Source organism: Xenopus laevis, chromosome 5L, assembly GCF_017654675.1.
Source record: "Xenopus laevis strain J_2021 chromosome 5L, Xenopus_laevis_v10.1, whole genome shotgun sequence".
Taxonomy (NCBI): Eukaryota; Metazoa; Chordata; class Amphibia; order Anura; family Pipidae; genus Xenopus; species Xenopus laevis.
In genome coordinates, this window is record NC_054379.1 from 90,168,384 (window position 1) to 90,184,732 (window position 16,349).

Below are 16,349 nucleotides of genomic sequence, written 5' to 3' on the forward strand. Positions count from 1 at the left end.
CTTGCAACTTACCTAAAGGCATCGCTGCATTCACAAAGAAAAAAGGCTTTAAGCGCTTACGGTGCACCACCCTAAAAGCGTCTGATCACGGAAGCCATCCAGCGCCGGGTTTGGGTAGTTCCTCGATGGGAGTTCTCCTGTGATACCTAGTGTCATAGACTTAAGTCCCTAAACCCGTGAGGGAGCACTCCTTTGTGGAGGAAGGTGATGAGTTCACTATTTCTGATTAACGAGGAAGCTAAAGTTGGGAATCCCCTCCATTAGTAGACGCAGCTTGGCTTTTTTAAACGCTCCACCAATCCGGTGGAGGATGGGTCAGACCTCAAAGACCCAATAGACCACAGAGCAGAGTTCTTGAGACACATTTATATCTGTGCCTCATCCAACTTCTGCATTGTCTATAGCCCTAAGGAAATGGCTCATGCAGCTGGAGGAGGATCTGAGGCAGAAATCCCTAGAGCCTAGCTCTTTGAAAGCTGGCATCGGGCCTACGGCCACACCACCACCGATTTTGTCTAGTCTCGGGAAGCCAACCAGGGCAATCTGACTTAAACTGTAGTCTGCTGATACCACATCTAGAACTAATCTGTGTAACATGCCTTTAGAACCAGATCAACTTTTTTAGCTCCAAGTTGGAAATTCTTACAAATAAGATATCTAATAAGAAGGGCAAAACCCTGCCTCAAAGACAGAGAGAGTCTGAAATGGAGAAGTCCCCAGTGACTTTCAGTTTACCAAGGGATGCTGAAAAAAGAAAGATACACCCTGCTCTTCATGATCCCAGAGTGGACTATCTAGGGCTCAAAGGGGCAGGGGTAAGTCTCTGCCGTCAGCCCGAAAGTGGGATCCTGATGCCAGCAGTCTTCCTGTGGGCGGAAGACTTTTTTTGTTCTAGAGCTAGACCACTGGGTAGAACCTATCTTAAACCAGTGGGTTCATCAGCTGAATCAAATTTTTTTGCTTTGGAAAAGTCTATCTACACATTTTACACAAAGAGGGTTTTGGAAAGTGTTCTTTTCTGGGAAAATCCTAATTGCGGTATTCTTTTAGAGAGCAGCTTCTTCATTTACAGTTATTGTCCTGCTCTTGGCATTACCTCTGCTCCAAGTGTGTTCACAAAGGTGGTATCAGGAAGGTATCAGGCTGATACCATATCTAGATGATTAGTCATTCTGGGTAGTGTCAGCCTCCCTTTTCTGAGACATCTAGAGAGGTCAGTGAAGATCCTTCAGGATGAATTGGGTGAATTGTCAGTCTCGGCTCCCCTCAAGGGTAAAGCAGTTTCTGGGGATGTGTATCAATACAGAAGCTCCACCTAACTCCTCAGAGAATTGGAAACAGGTTAAACTCTGTCAGTCATCTCAAGATTCCATTTAACGGTCTCTTGAGACAGATGATGATGGTGTTAGAGCTGGTTACAGCTTCCATAGAGACCCTCTCTTGGGTCAGGTGACACAGCCAAATTTATCAAAGGAAGACCGATTCAGGATCCCTGGGGGATATTAATAACAATGGAAGCCTCCATCAAAGTATGAGAGGCTCAGCTAGGGAAACGCACTGCTCGAGGGCCTTAAGATGCCGGGGAGGAGTCCTAGTGCTCCAGACCTGATGAAAAGTTGTGCATGTGCACAAATGAAGGGGAGGGGACAGGGGTGACGAACAAAAGCTGGCCTAGGGGTGCCCACTATATAAATCCTGCCCTGTTTACATGTCCTTTAACAAAATGTAATTTCTAGAAATATATGGCTCGGCATTATTCCTGGAGCAGTGCTGTGACTATTCAGTGTTGTACTGTCTGTCTGACCTTTTCTCCATATTTGGTAGTAGTGCACTTGGACGATAAGGGTTTTTGTGCATATAAAAAAAATATATATATTTTAAGATATACCTACTCATGTTATGAAAAATATGGAATTTGTCATTCATTGCTATTACTTTCTACAGGGGTGGAATTATGCAAACGATTCAGACAGATTCAAACTATTGCTTTCCAGAATATTAATATCTGTGGAAGTTTGCTCAAATGTTAATATACAAATTTGTTTAGAACCAGTGGATTTGGCACAGTCCTAAAAAAAAATGAAACAGTCCCATTCTGAATCCCAGTGGCACCATAACCTCTACATGTCAATACTGCATATGAAATTTAGTACCATGAATGGCACAAAGAAAATCAAATTCATGTTCGCTGCAAGCAAAGCTCTAGTGGTTGGTACAATTACCATAAAACTGTAGTGAAGCTGCAGGTGGGGGAGCTGCGCTGTTTGCCTTTCAGTGTTTACTCTGTGCGATGTTGACAGCAGTGTTGATATGAGAAAGTTCAGTCTGTACATACACATTCAGCATACTAACTATACATTTGTAGGCCAATATGTGCATTGAGAGTATTCTGCAGCACACAGTTGTATACAACATTGTGATTAGTCAGGACCATGCACATCATTTAAAATTATATTTTTATATAGCTTTTCAATCGAAACCCCCTCCCATGTCTGGGAAATTGTCCTATTAAAAAGTAAATTATTCATTAAAGGGGTGGTTCGCCTTTAGGTTAACTTTTAGTATTTTATAGAATGGCTAATTCGAAGCCACTTTTCAACAAGGCTGGGGGGCTGCAACGCAATTGTCGCAGGGCCGACTTCCAAGACGCGATTGGACCTCGCTTCTGTTGCTCTCCAGTCTTCCTTATGTCTTCAGAGCCACCCACACACTTCCTGTCACGCAACATTCTGCACCAATAACCCTCCAGGGCCTCTCCAGTGGTGACAGCGTCTCTCCTGCTCCAAAAACAGTGAGTGTCCTTTACACATTTTATTGAAGATTGCTCTTTTTTATTTTTTACTCTTTTGCTCCCTTTTGCACACTTCTTCACATATATACACACACACTGTGTTCTAGTGATTGAGTAGGTAAGAAGTAGCTAAATAATCAATTTATTCAGGATCCAGAAGGAAGGGCTGGAAGTTTAAAAAAGGCCATGTAGTATGGATATAATATAAATAGTAAAATAATAAACCCTGCAATATGTATAAAACAATCCTGTTTTATAATAAACCCTGTAAAGTGTATAAAGTAATTTTGCAGATTTGTAAGGGATGTGTCTTGCAACAGCCACGCCTCCTCTGATGATGTGCCTAATAGCGTGAAACGCGTCAGGAGGGAGTAGCTGACATGAGGTATGCAGACACTGCATTGTGGTTTGATAAGCATGAACACTTTTGTATGGATTGCGTAAATTGTATTATGCTGATCTAATTGTCTTTGGTGAATTTGCACAAATAAATGTTTGAAGTGAGTTATTGTGCATGTTTTTAATTTTGAGCATGTAAGAATGTGTCCTTTCCAAAGATATATGGTTTTCAGGGGTCACTGTACTTTTTTGCAGATTTTACCACACATAAAACCGGGCATGTGTTTATGTACTATTGTAAACGAAAGCGTGAAATTAGTATGCACAAGTTACATTTTGGGGACCGTAAATGCCACATACTTGAGTAAACCTGTTCAGTGAACTCCTGGTGATTTATCTTGGTACCTAATATGTGGGAGATAGGATGCTGCAAAGTGGAAGCTTTGAGGTGATTTTCAGAAATTTCATCAAAATAACCACCTTTAGCAAAGCTTTGGTGTTTGGTACTTTGGAGAAGAAAGACCTATTTACCCATTTTGGATTTGGGGGAATGTGCACTTTCTAAAAGTATATGACTTTCTCTGGTTATCACACTTTTTTTAGAAAATGCAGTAAATGTGTTGCTTTTGCAGTAGGTGGAATGTCAGAGGATGATAGGTCATATGGGGCGTCTTCTTTTTGGGGCCCCTTGAGGTCACATATTTAGGTAAACCTATGCACATTGGGCTTCAAACTGTTCAGTGGACCCCTGGCCTTCATATATAGGGTGATTTAACTTGAAAAGCATTGTGGCTGCGTAGTTTGGAATAGAAAGACATATATTTCTTATTTTGGATTCAACTGTTAGTGGAGTGTTTGGCCTTGAAATCAGAAGTATGCAGGTTTCCGGAGCAGCAGTAGTGTACTGCTGGGAGTTTTTGACCTCCATAAAACCATACATATTTGGTATTGGCGTGTTCTGGAGACATGGGTCTTTCCAAATCATCTGTAATTTCATGCATAAAATATATTATGTTTCTACTATATCTGTGAAAAATATGATTTTTTTTTAAAAAAATTGACATTTAGAAGCCTATAACTTCTTACAGATATGGGATTACAACAAAATTCAGGCATATTTTGAAAGCTTAGGTTGTCCTGAAAAAAAACTATATATAATTTTCCTGGGTAAATCTTAAAAGGGATACTGTCGGGGAATTTTTAATTTTTTTTTTAAAAAACTCATAAATTAATGCTCCAGCAGAATTGTGCACTGAAATCTATTTCTCCAACCAGCAAACAGATTTTGTTATATTCAATTTTGAAATCTGACATGGGGCTAGACATATTGTCAGTTTCCCAGCTGCCCCAGTCATGTGACTTGTGCTCTGATAAACTTCAGTCACTCTTTACTGCTAAAGGGAACATGCTGCATGGGAGTCCATAACCCAGAGACAAAATGGTGAGGGATCAACTGCTATTGGTGATGGCTATTCCACGCTGGTCATGTGGTGTAACACGAAAAATCCTCAAAGCACACTTGCAGCCCACCATGCAGCAGGATTCACAAGACGAGATTGTAAATTAAAATCCAAATTTATTTAGGTAATTCACTAAAATCTTTACACGAATATCTATTTGTTTAAGCAGGCAGAGGAGCGCACAGCTTGGCGCGTTTCATGACTATGCTAGTCACTTCCTCAGAAGCCTGAGCGCCCTCCGCCGAATAACATTTATATAGCCACATAATTAAAATCATTGGTCTAAATGCTGTTATACACAGTCACTCTTTACTGCTAAACTGGCCCTAGATGCAAAGATCTGATCGTAAGAATCGAGGATCCGTACGATTTTCGGACCGTGTGTGGAGAGTCCCGTCATTTTTCGTCCAGCGGAGATCGGTCGTTTGGTCGATCGGACAGGTTAAAAGATTTCTGTCGGCTGCCGATAATATCTCTGCGTGTATTGCCGATCGTACGATTTTCAGTGGGAGACTGTCACTGGCTTTGGTCGGACATAACGTTTGTACGATTGCTGTCAGGGGCAGAACATCGGCTGATCTGTTCTTTTCTACTTTATTTGATCGGAATGGTTAGTGGCAGGTCGGGAGATGATTCATACGATCGGCCTGAGTGACGCCAATTTTAGGCCCTGGACATCTGTAAAGCGTGGCACAGTGAGCAATGCACAACAGTAGCACCTATCCCCATGTGTTGCCGCACAGTAGCTCTGAAGCAACACTTTATTTGCTGTAACGAAACAGTGAAGATTATTTCTACATTTATTATGTAGTTCAGTTTAATACAAAAATGATAAACACGCATCTAAAAAACAGAAGAAATCGCTATTTTATCAAACAAATGTTTATTTTTTTTTTGTAACAAAACCTGATGAGGAATATTGTACTATATATAATATAAAAGTACAAAAGTGGCAGAAAGTCATTTGTGTGTTGTCTTCTTTGGCATCCACCCCATTTCATTCGGGCCACATGATCAGTTTTCTGTTCGGTTTAACAAAGCCTAGGAGTTCCAGTTCTGAGAAAACGAATGAAGCGAGCACTGAGAAACCGGCATTAATGGGAATTAACCCATTTTATTTTTATAGACCACAGTTATGATTTTTATATTGAAACAATGTGACTTCAGTAAGTAAAAGCTACAGTACCAGCTGTAAACTTGCAGCTACTAAATGTTCTATGAAGAATAATGAAAACCGGATAACTGCAGTACACAGACAAAATGTAATCAACTTTTTTGCTGTGATTTTTATTGGCTCAAAACCAAGTAGACAAAGAAAGGCAACGTTTCGGGCCCCGCAGGGCCCTTTATCAAGCTTGAGGCTGGACTTTGTATACGATTTTCCTGACCCGCGGCAGGTTGGGTAACATACTGCTTAGAACCTGATCCCAAAGCATAATAGGCAGAAGTCGAGAACTTCACTATCTTGTGGAACTATGAAGAATAATGGACTTCCTTCTATATCAGAGCTTTACTCTGCCTGCATAAGGTGTTTGGAGTCAGGCTTACACAGACACACATGCCTCTCTTCATCTCTCTCTCTCTCTTCAGCCTGTGATAAGATACAAACCTTGCTATGCTGAGCTGGGTCAATGCTGGGACTTACTAGTCATTTGCTCGTGGCAGTTAAAAACCTACTAAACACCTAAAGGATACTGGGTGACTTCATCAACCTGTTGAATTAAATCTGAGTTGCTTCCCTCAGCAGCATGGACCACAGCTGCAAAAGCCTGTAGAAAAACAGAAAATGTATTTTGGCAGGAAATATTAGGCACATACCGGCATTTACCAAAAAATAATGCTCTGTGATTTTAGGGAGCGTGTAACTACTGTTATTATTGCTGATACAGAGCATATAATAAATAGTCCAGGCAGGTTTTTTGGGTAGAATCAAGTGGCTATTTCCCCTCGCTGGCAGTTTTTTTAAAATCTGATTCCAATTGCCAGCATTACCTACTTAACTATGTCCTGGTTAATACAGGTATGGGATCCATTATCCGGAAACCCGTTATCTAGAAAGCTCTGAATTACGAAAAGTCTGTCTCCCATAGACTCCATTTTATCGAAATAATCCAAATTTTATAAATGATTTCCTTTTTCTCTGTAATAATAAATCAATACCTTGTACTTGATCCAAACTAAGATATAATTAATCCTTATTGGAAGCAAAACCAGCCTATTGGGTTTATTTAATGGGAGACCTAAAGTGGTCATTCACGTTTAAATTAACTGTTAGTTTGACGTAGAGAGACATTTTGCAATTGGTTTTCATTTTTTATTATTATTTGTGTTTTTTTGAGTTATTTATCTTTTAATTCAGCAGCTCTCCAGTTTTCAGTTTCAGCAATCTGATTGCTAGGGTTCAAATTACCCTAGCAACCATGTCCTGATTTGAATTAGACTGGAATATGAATAGGAGAGGCCTGAATAGAAAGACGAGTAATAAAAAGTAGCAATAACAGTACATTTGTAGCTTTACAGACGATTTGTTTTTTTAGATGGGTCAGTGACCCCCATTTGAAAGTAAGAAAGAGTCAGAAGAAGATGACAAATAATTCAAAAACTATAAAAAATAAATAATGAAGACCAATTAAAAAGTTTCTTAGAATTAGCCATTCTGTAGCATACTGAAAGTTAATTTAAAAGTGAACCACCCCTTTAAGGTAGGAAGATTCAAATCATGGACAAATCCATTATCCGGAAAACCCCAGGTCCCAAGAATTCTGGATAACAGGTCCCATACCAGTAATATATATAGTCTTTCAATGTAAGCTGCAAATATCTAACTAAGGCCTTAGTAAGCAAACTGATACAGCAAGCAGCATGTCTAGGAACAGTTATGAGTCAGTTGCCATAGCATTTCTGAAGTTTTTATATCACATTAATAGCAGCTGTACATATACTGTACATAAGAACTGGCAGCCTACAGGCAGCGCCGGATTTCGATGACGGGCGCCCCTAGGCCGCGCGGTCCGACCAGGCGGCCGCGCGGTCCTAGCGCCCACCACACCTCCCCTTCACAGCGCGCCGGCGAAAAAATGCCGGCGCAGCTGCTGTAATTGAATGGGGACGCACACGTCCCCATAATGCGGCTGGGCGGCATGCCGCCCCTATTTTTTTGCTGCCCTAGGCCCGGGCCTATGCGGCCTTGCCGCAAATCCGGGCCTGCCTACAGGAGGCTCTCTTTGGCAGTAAATCTGGTGTTTAACGTGCCAGGAATTCAAAAATAAGCACCTACTTTGAGGCCACTGGGAAAAACATCCAAGGGGAGCCACTGGTTTGGGATCACTAATTTACATGAAACAGGGATTTACATATGAGCTGTTTCATGCAACATGTTATTGCACAGACTTACACTGTTTGGGGTATAGTTTAACTTTAATACTATAGACCCGAGTGAGATTGCTATTCATAGTACTGCAGAAGTACAGGTAAACAGGACATAGAGATTACAGATACACTTAACACACCTTTAGGTAAGAGGCTGGGTTGTTCAGAGCAGCGTTAAGATATCTGCAGAGGGTGTTGGCAGCACTTCTGGGGGCACAAGATATTCCCTGAAATAGGAAAGATATGATTTCTTGAGCGAATGGGTCCTCAGTTTATGGAAATACACTAAAAATAGCCTTGGAAATACATATTGCTTGTTAATGGCCACATTCATGACAGCTCATGGAAATAGACTTTATTTATTATTACTCATTACTTTCATTCATTAATAAATGAAATATATCCAGATACATATCCATACAATGCAGCATATTTATAGAGCCTTTAGTGACAATCAGCAAATGCTAAATTTGATCTCAGTGCATATGTGAGAGAGAGTATGACGTGTTAACGAAGGGAGATTTTTTTTCTTGCTATTTCCTCTTCAAAAACAACATCCTAACCAAACAAGATTCCTGACTCCAGCTTGCCGAGAAACGAAATATTCTAGTATGACAAGTATGATAAGTGTGACCATTTTCACTATATGAAAGCTAGAGTTGCAGTAACCACCATTAATAAGGGACACCTATTGTATGAGTTATGCCTTATCAAGCACTGGCTTGATTTGCTTGGGGACATAGTTGTTGGTAACCCTTAAGTAAGCACAGGCATCCGGCTACAATGATACCAACCTCACTAGTTCGTCTATAAAGTCAACCACGTCTTGTCGGAGCAACTCAAACTTTGTGGGTTTCTTAGCTCTTCTTTTTTCTTTCATTTCTAACAGTTTCTGAAAAACAGGGATGCGGTTTAGAAACTTGAGAGTAAGTCAGTGTACTTCTTACAGTCCAACATCAGGTTCTCATAAAAGTTCTCCTGCTAACCGTGTAATGAACTTTTTTTTACATATTAAAGATCTAAATCTGCTTCCCCCCATATTGTGGAGTATAAGATAAACTTCCTTGCCTGCCCAGTGAAAACATACATCTGTCATATTGAGGAACCTTATATGGTTTTCAGCAATTCAATTTCCTATACTCTGCTTCATTTTTAAGTAACATTTTTGAGTCAAAATAAAGCAGCAGGAGGAGAAATGATTTCCTTGTTGATTATTTAAAGGACGAGGCAACACAGTTAACTTATCTTTATCACTTTTAACCTCTTTCAGCCTCTCTGCAAATCCCAACATTTAGCGGCAGATTTATCAAGGGTCGAAGTGAATTCAAGGGAATTTTCGAAGTAAAAAAAAAATCAAAATTCAAAGTAATTTTTTGGATACTTCGACCATCGAAAAGGATACTACAACTTTGAATTTACTTCGACTTTGATTCGAAGTAAAAATCGTTCGACTATTCGACCATTCGATAATCGAAGTACTGTCTCTTTAAAAAAACTTCGACTTCAATACTTCGCCAACTTAAACTGCCGAATTGCTGTTTAGCCTACGGGGGACCTCCTGTGTGTTTTGCTAAGTTTTTTTAAGTAAAAGGATTTTTTGGGAAAATTGTACGATTGTACGATAAAATCGGTCGATTCGAAGTACGATCATACTACGATCGGAATACGATCGTACGATGTATAAAATCCTTCGAATTCGAATGTCGGAGGATTCTATTCGATGGTCGACTTTCGAAGTTTTTTCTACTTCTAAATTCGACCCTTGATAAATCTGCCCCTTAGAGTGTTAGTTATTAAAGTCCGAATCCAAAAAACTAGAAAAATTCGATTTTTTTTAAACTATATAATCCGAATTTTTAGTGGAACAAATATAATTCTCGAAAGTTTTCGAGATTTATTATACCCCGAGGATGGAAAAAGTCTGAATCCGAAAATACTCCATCTCAGACCTGCCAAGGTTGTATATAAGTTAATGGGAGAGGTCCCTTTCCTATTTGGAAGTTTGGTCTGACTTTTTTTATTAAAATACTTTGATAAATAAGGCCCTTAAAGGAATTGTTCAGTGTAAAAATAAAAACTGGGTAAATAGATAGGCTGTGCAAAATAAAAAATGTTTCTAATATAGTTAGTTAGTCAAACATGTAATGTAGAAAGGCTGGAGTGATTTGACGTATAACATGTCAGTCAGAACTCTACTTCCTGCTTTTCAGCTCTCTTGGTTTACACTGACTGGTTACCCTGGCTACCAGGCAGTACCCAATCAGATACGTGAGGAGGGGCCACATGGGTCATATCTGTTGCTTTTGAATCTGAGCTGAATGCTGAGGATCAATTGCAAACTCACTGAACAGAAATGTACCATGTGGCCCCCCTTCAAGTCGCTGACTAACTCAGAGTTATAGAGCTGAAAAGCAGGAAGTTGGATTCTGGCCGTTTTATTAGACATCTGTTCATTCCAGCCTTTATACATATACATAACTAACTATATTAGAAACATTTTTTATTTTGCACAGCCTATCTATTTACCCAGTTTTTATATTCACACTGAACTATTCCTTTAATGTTTCATATATTGGTATTAAAGGGCAATTCAAGCACAAACTAAAAATTTGCCTGAGTGATAAAGGAAAACATAATTCTAAGCAACTTTACAATATACATTCATTTCACTTTTTGTATGGTTTTTAAGTTATTTGTATATTTAATGCTATTGAAATGTGTGTTTGTCTCTTTCTGTTTCTGCCCTGATGGCTCAGACTGTTGTGTGTCTGGTACATGTGTCTGTTACATTTTTGCAGACTGTAATATATGATTTGATTGCTACAAAAGCAACCCTTATTCTTCAGTGACCATTTTGATGAATTTTAAAATCTAATGTTGAAAGTGTAATGTGGTCTAGTAATGTGCGGGTCGGGTTTTTCCTGACCTGCAACCCGCAAATGGGGGTGCAAGGTCGGCCCAAAACCGACCGACCCATGGGTAAACCCGCAGGTCCCGTGGGTATCGGGCCGGCCCGCACATCACTAATGTGGTCCTTTCCAAGAATACAGGGATAGTTAAAAAACAAAAATACTTTAGCCCATTACAGCATCATTGTATTCACAGCACAGCTGTATATTTGACTGGGTATTTAGGGGTGGATTGTTTGATAACATGTAACTTTGATAAAGGCTGGGTTGCAGCCGAAACGTTAGTTTTTGAATAAAGCATTTATATATTTTTGAGATAAGTCCTGTGAGTGCGGCTTCTTCAGTGGAGGTTATATATATATATATATATATATGGGATGACTTTGATGTAGTTGGCCAGCTTAAATATATTGCAATATATGGACAAACAATCCCTGTTTTGTTTAAAGGGTAAGGCATTTTTTAGTAGCAGTATGCACAAAATGTCGCTGTCTTAAATATATTGATAATGGGTTGAGTGCAGAGGACTCTTGTATTTGACTATATATATATATATATATATATATATATATATATATATATATATATATGTATCGTCCTTAATCACACATCAATCTTGTAAAATAGAACAGGAAACCAAAAAGCACATAAATATCAGCAAAAGCTAAAATTATTTATAAAACAATATATACTAACCTTCTGAAGCGGATACAGGTCTGTCTTCTTTTGGATGACTTTCTGTGGGGAAATGTCTCATTCCCCCCATTTTGTGTGGTTGCTATTGAAAAGCATTCAAGTGTTTAGTTCATTGCAAGAAGTCATAAGCACAGTTATAGCTTACTGGACATCAGCTCGGGGGAATGGAATCATTTGCTGTGTCCAGCAGGATTCAAAGAGCAGTATGAGCACAAATGAATTTGCAGCAGTAGAAAAACAGCATAAAAGGTTACATGAAAGTTGCAAACTACATAGGCAAATATGCCCAAATGGCTTGCAATGCAGTTAGTGATCTCACTTTGACCGTTTAAAACTCAGCATACTAAATCATAGCCTGTAGAGTAAATGTAGTTAATCCACATATATGTTGCATGGCTGTCCATACGGAAGTGGGGGGAACTGGATCTGCTGTCATCTGCTTTTGGTGCAGCCCCGTTGACAAGCCCGGTGCCGGCTTTTGTGGAGCTACACAGAGATGATTTTGGCATGGAAATGTGAAAGTTTGAATTTTCATGCTAAAATTCACTAACGGGCACATTTATCATGGGTCGAATTTCGAAGTGCAAAAAACTTCAAAATTCGACTATCGAATAGGCTAGTTCGACATTCGAAGTTGAATTCGTAGGATTTTTAAGATAGTATGATCAAACTACAATTGTACTACGATCGTACTTCGAAACTAACGATTCATACGATTTAAACTTCTAAAAACGTAGCCAAATGTTAGCTATATGTTTTAGGAGGTCCCCATAGGCTAACATAGCAATTCGTCAGGTTTAAGGTGGTGAAGTGTCGAAGTCAAAGTTTTTTAAAGAGACAGTACTTTGATTATCGAATAGTCAAAGCATTTTCACTTCGAATCAAATCGAATTTGGCCTATTCGATGGTCGAAGTACCCAGAAATTACTTCGAGATTCGAAGTTTTTCAATTCGAATATTCACTTCGAATTCACTTCGACCCTTAGTAAATGTGCCCCTTAGTGTAAGCTGAGTGACGCAGGCCAACGCTGGGCCTGTCACTGGTGCTACACCAAGGAGCAGATGACAGGTGATCTCCTTTTCTCAGCCTGCGTAAAAAATGCAGAATTAAATTGGATGATCCACTCAGTGTGCCCTCGCCCTAAAGGTATACTGCCAAACAGCTAATGATTATAGAAGAATGGCAATGGTGTCTTTTAGATCGGGGAGGAGGGTATATATTCTGTTTGGGGAGGCTTTAGTAGAAGGCTATCCAGAGGCTTTGAATGAAATGGTTTGAAGAATGTTTATACAGTCATGTTCTCTCTGTCTGCGCAAGTACAACATCACTATAACTATTTGCAGAATTACTTTGCCCCAAAACCATTGTTCTTCACTTAGTAGCCTAGTAACTATACTTCTACTTACCTGGCACCCAACATTGCTCTGCTTATTCAAAGTGTGGATTTGAGAAACGATTTTGCAAATGACCACAAACCTTTCACTGCAGAATTCTTGAATAAAGTCCCATGTAGATACTGTAAAATTAACATGCATATTTCTATTTAATTTCTATTTAAAAAATGAACATCAAATTGATCCATTCTGTATCATTAGACAACACAGACACAATACTTAGTGCCTTTAAAGTATGGGTTTTAGCATTTCCATGTTTTGCAATCAATTATTTGCTGTGATATACATACTTGGAGCATATTTATAAAGCCAGTGTACAATTCAGCACAGAAATACTATGTATTGTACAATGCTGCTTTTTACAGTGCTGTACCCTGGATAAAAGCTGTGCTTTGATTGACTTGACAATGTGTCATCATCATTTATTTATATAGCGCTGTCAAGATACGCAGTGTCGAAAAATTGTTTTCGGAAAGGCTTCTACTTTCCCAGGATGCAAGGCTTCCACCTAGGTATGGCACATATTAGCTCAGTTAGCAGAGATCAATTTGAAAAAAAATTCACAGTAGATATATTTTCCTTTAGAAACTCACAATATGGCTTTCATCATTTGTGAAAATTGTATAAATAATGATTAAAAGCCTATTGCACCATGGCCAGCTCCTGCACAGACAAACGTAATTATGTTGGCTTTCAGTTGGCATTGTACTATTCCCGATATAATTACCAACAGTTTACCAGTCCTAATGCCTACAGAATCCACGTTTGCTCAGAGACAGGAAACTGGAAGCCTGAACATGATGCATTTCCAGGCACTAGCAATCAACAAACTGTAATAACATTTGAAAGAAAAACCCATTAGCAGCACCAGAGCTGGGACAGATACAAAGCTTTGTGATATTCTTTATACTTTGCAAAGATATGCTCCTTTGTACTTGTTATTAGCACCCCGCTGCTGCATAGTGGCTCTGCTAAATAGCGCTGTGGGCCTCGCTACTAATGAAGGGTTAGGAAGTTTAGAGACTCCATCAATACTGCACTTGCAGCTGTGTCAACATAGATAATACAGAGTCAGAGCTAAACCAACTTAGGCATCTGCTTTAATTCTTGGCACAATCTTTAAAACTTGAAAGGCACTACAGCACTTTCTATGGATGAGAACTAAACGTGAGCATTTGAAGCCATGCCGACAACAGCTGCCCCTCCTCACCCCTAAACTCGGCTCAGCTCCTGCTGCGCTTCTTTACACAAAGCCAGGAAGTACATTAACATTTGCTGCCAAAAATGGATATAAGAATGTCTATATACAGAGGAACACAAAGGAATAAATGAATATATTCTGGAATCAGACTGAACATATTTCACTGTCAAGAAGCTTATATAGTAAGTCGGTAATTCCATTTGTTTTAAATCTTTGAGCAAACTGCTGCTGGCATCTTCAGTTACTGCCATATATTTTGGTAATATATAAAACCAATCTGTCAATTGTGCACAGTGAAAATTATATTTTTGCGACCACAGTAATCTTTTAAAAAAAAATTGACAGATGCATTAAAGTGGTGTTCACCTTCAAGTGAACTTTTAATATGTAATAGAATAGCCAGTTCTAAGCAATTTTTCAATTGGTTTTAATTATTTATTTATTTTTTATTGATTTTTTAATTATCTGACTCTTTCCGGCTTTCAAATGGGGGTCACTGACCCCATCTAAACACAGATGCTCTGTGAGGCTACACATTTATTGTAATTGCTACTTTTTATTACTCATCTTTCTATTCAAGCCCTCTCCTATTTATAATCAAGTCTCTTAAATCAACGCATGGTTGCTAGGGTAATTTGGGACCTAGCAACCACATTGCTGAAATTGTAAACGATAGAGCTGCTGAATAAAAATCTAAATTGTCTCAGAATATACTGTAACTCTCTACATCGTACTAAAAGTTAACTTACAGATGAACAACCCCTGATGCCAGGTGGGGCTGAGTCGCTGCCTCCTGAAAAGCGCAGTCCAAGAATCAGCCCCTATAGTAGCAGCAGCCACCTTCTCCTTGCCTGCTCCCAGAACCATTGTGTTGGCCCAGACACAGGTGGTGGATTTTGGCACCTGAAACGCTGGCATTTCACTGCTGAATTCCGTTGTGTGTGCTCACACCAAGCCCAATGCAATGTTTCCAGGTGAAGACAAGGAGGAAGGCTGCTGCAAATATAGGAGCTGATTCTTGGACTACATTTTTCAGCAGGCCGAGCGAGATTGAGCCCCGTGTGCCATCAGCTTTAATTGAAAGGAAAGGCGGGGTAAGGGGGCCTTGGTAAATTTGCTACTCGGCACCCGGCCCTTCCCAATCATTTTTCATGGGAGCTCAGCGCAGAGTAACAAACCCCACAAGCCCCCTTTCCCCCGCCTGCACACCTCACACCCGCTTATATATAAATCACCACCTGCTCTCCTACCAGAGAGACAGTGTAGAGCAGGGATTTCTATTACAATACAGGAAGCAGACTCCCATGGTCCGAGCCCCCCTGCAACTGCAGGGTCTGCTTCTGCTCTTGTTATGCCACTGCCAGAACAGAACACTGCCTGAATAGTTATCCATAGTAACATAGTAAGTAAGGTTGGAAAAAGACACACGTCCATCAAGTTCAACCTCGGTTTTTTTATTATTATTATTATTTCTGCCTAACTGCCAGTTGATCCAGAGGAAGGCAAAAAAAAAACATCTGAAGCCTCACCAATTTGCCTCAGAGGGGGAAAAAATTCCTTCCTGACTCCAAAATGGCAATCGGACTAGTCCCTGGATTAACTTGTACTATGAGCTATCTCCCATAACCCTGTATTCCCTCACTTGCTAAAAAGCTATCAAACCCCTTCTTAAAGCTATCTAATGTATCAGCCTGTACAACTGATTCAGGGAGAGAATTCCACATCTTCACAGCTCTCACTGTAAAAAAAACCCTTCTGAATATTTAGGTGGAACCTCTTTTCTTCTAATCGGAATGGGTGACCTTGTGTCAGCTGGAAAGACCTACTGGTAAATAAAGCATTAGAGAGATTATTATATGATCCCCTTATATATTTATACATATTTATCATATCACCCCTTAAACGCCTCTTCTCCAGCGTGAACATCCCCAATTTGGCCAGTCTTTCCTCATAGCTAAGATTTTCAATACCTTTCACCAGCTTGGTTTGCCCTTCTCTGTACCCTCTCTAATACAATAATGTCCTGTTTGAGTGATGGAGACCAAAACTGTACGGCATATTCTAGATGGGGCCTTACCAGTGCTATATACAGTGGAAGAATGACCCCCTCCTCCCGTGACTCTATGCCCCTTTTAATACAACTCAAGATCTTATTTGCCCTTGACGCTGCTGACTGGCATTGCTTGCTA

General features: G+C 39.7%; 1 protein-coding gene across 1 annotated transcript in view; it reads right to left on the reverse strand.

Moving 5' to 3' along the window:
• Nucleotides 1-6,266: 6,266 nt before the first annotated feature.
• Nucleotides 6,267-16,349, reverse strand: part of LOC108716170 (origin recognition complex subunit 3-like) — a 36,841-nt gene continuing 26,758 nt past the window's right edge. Inside the window, exons 5-6 of the mRNA XM_041563752.1 lie at nucleotides 8,759-8,851; nucleotides 6,267-6,359 (exon numbers count right to left, since the gene is read on the reverse strand). Of these exons, the coding sequence (XP_041419686.1) occupies nucleotides 6,267-6,359; nucleotides 8,759-8,851 (186 nt within the window). The remainder of the gene's footprint in view (nucleotides 6,360-8,758; nucleotides 8,852-16,349) is intronic.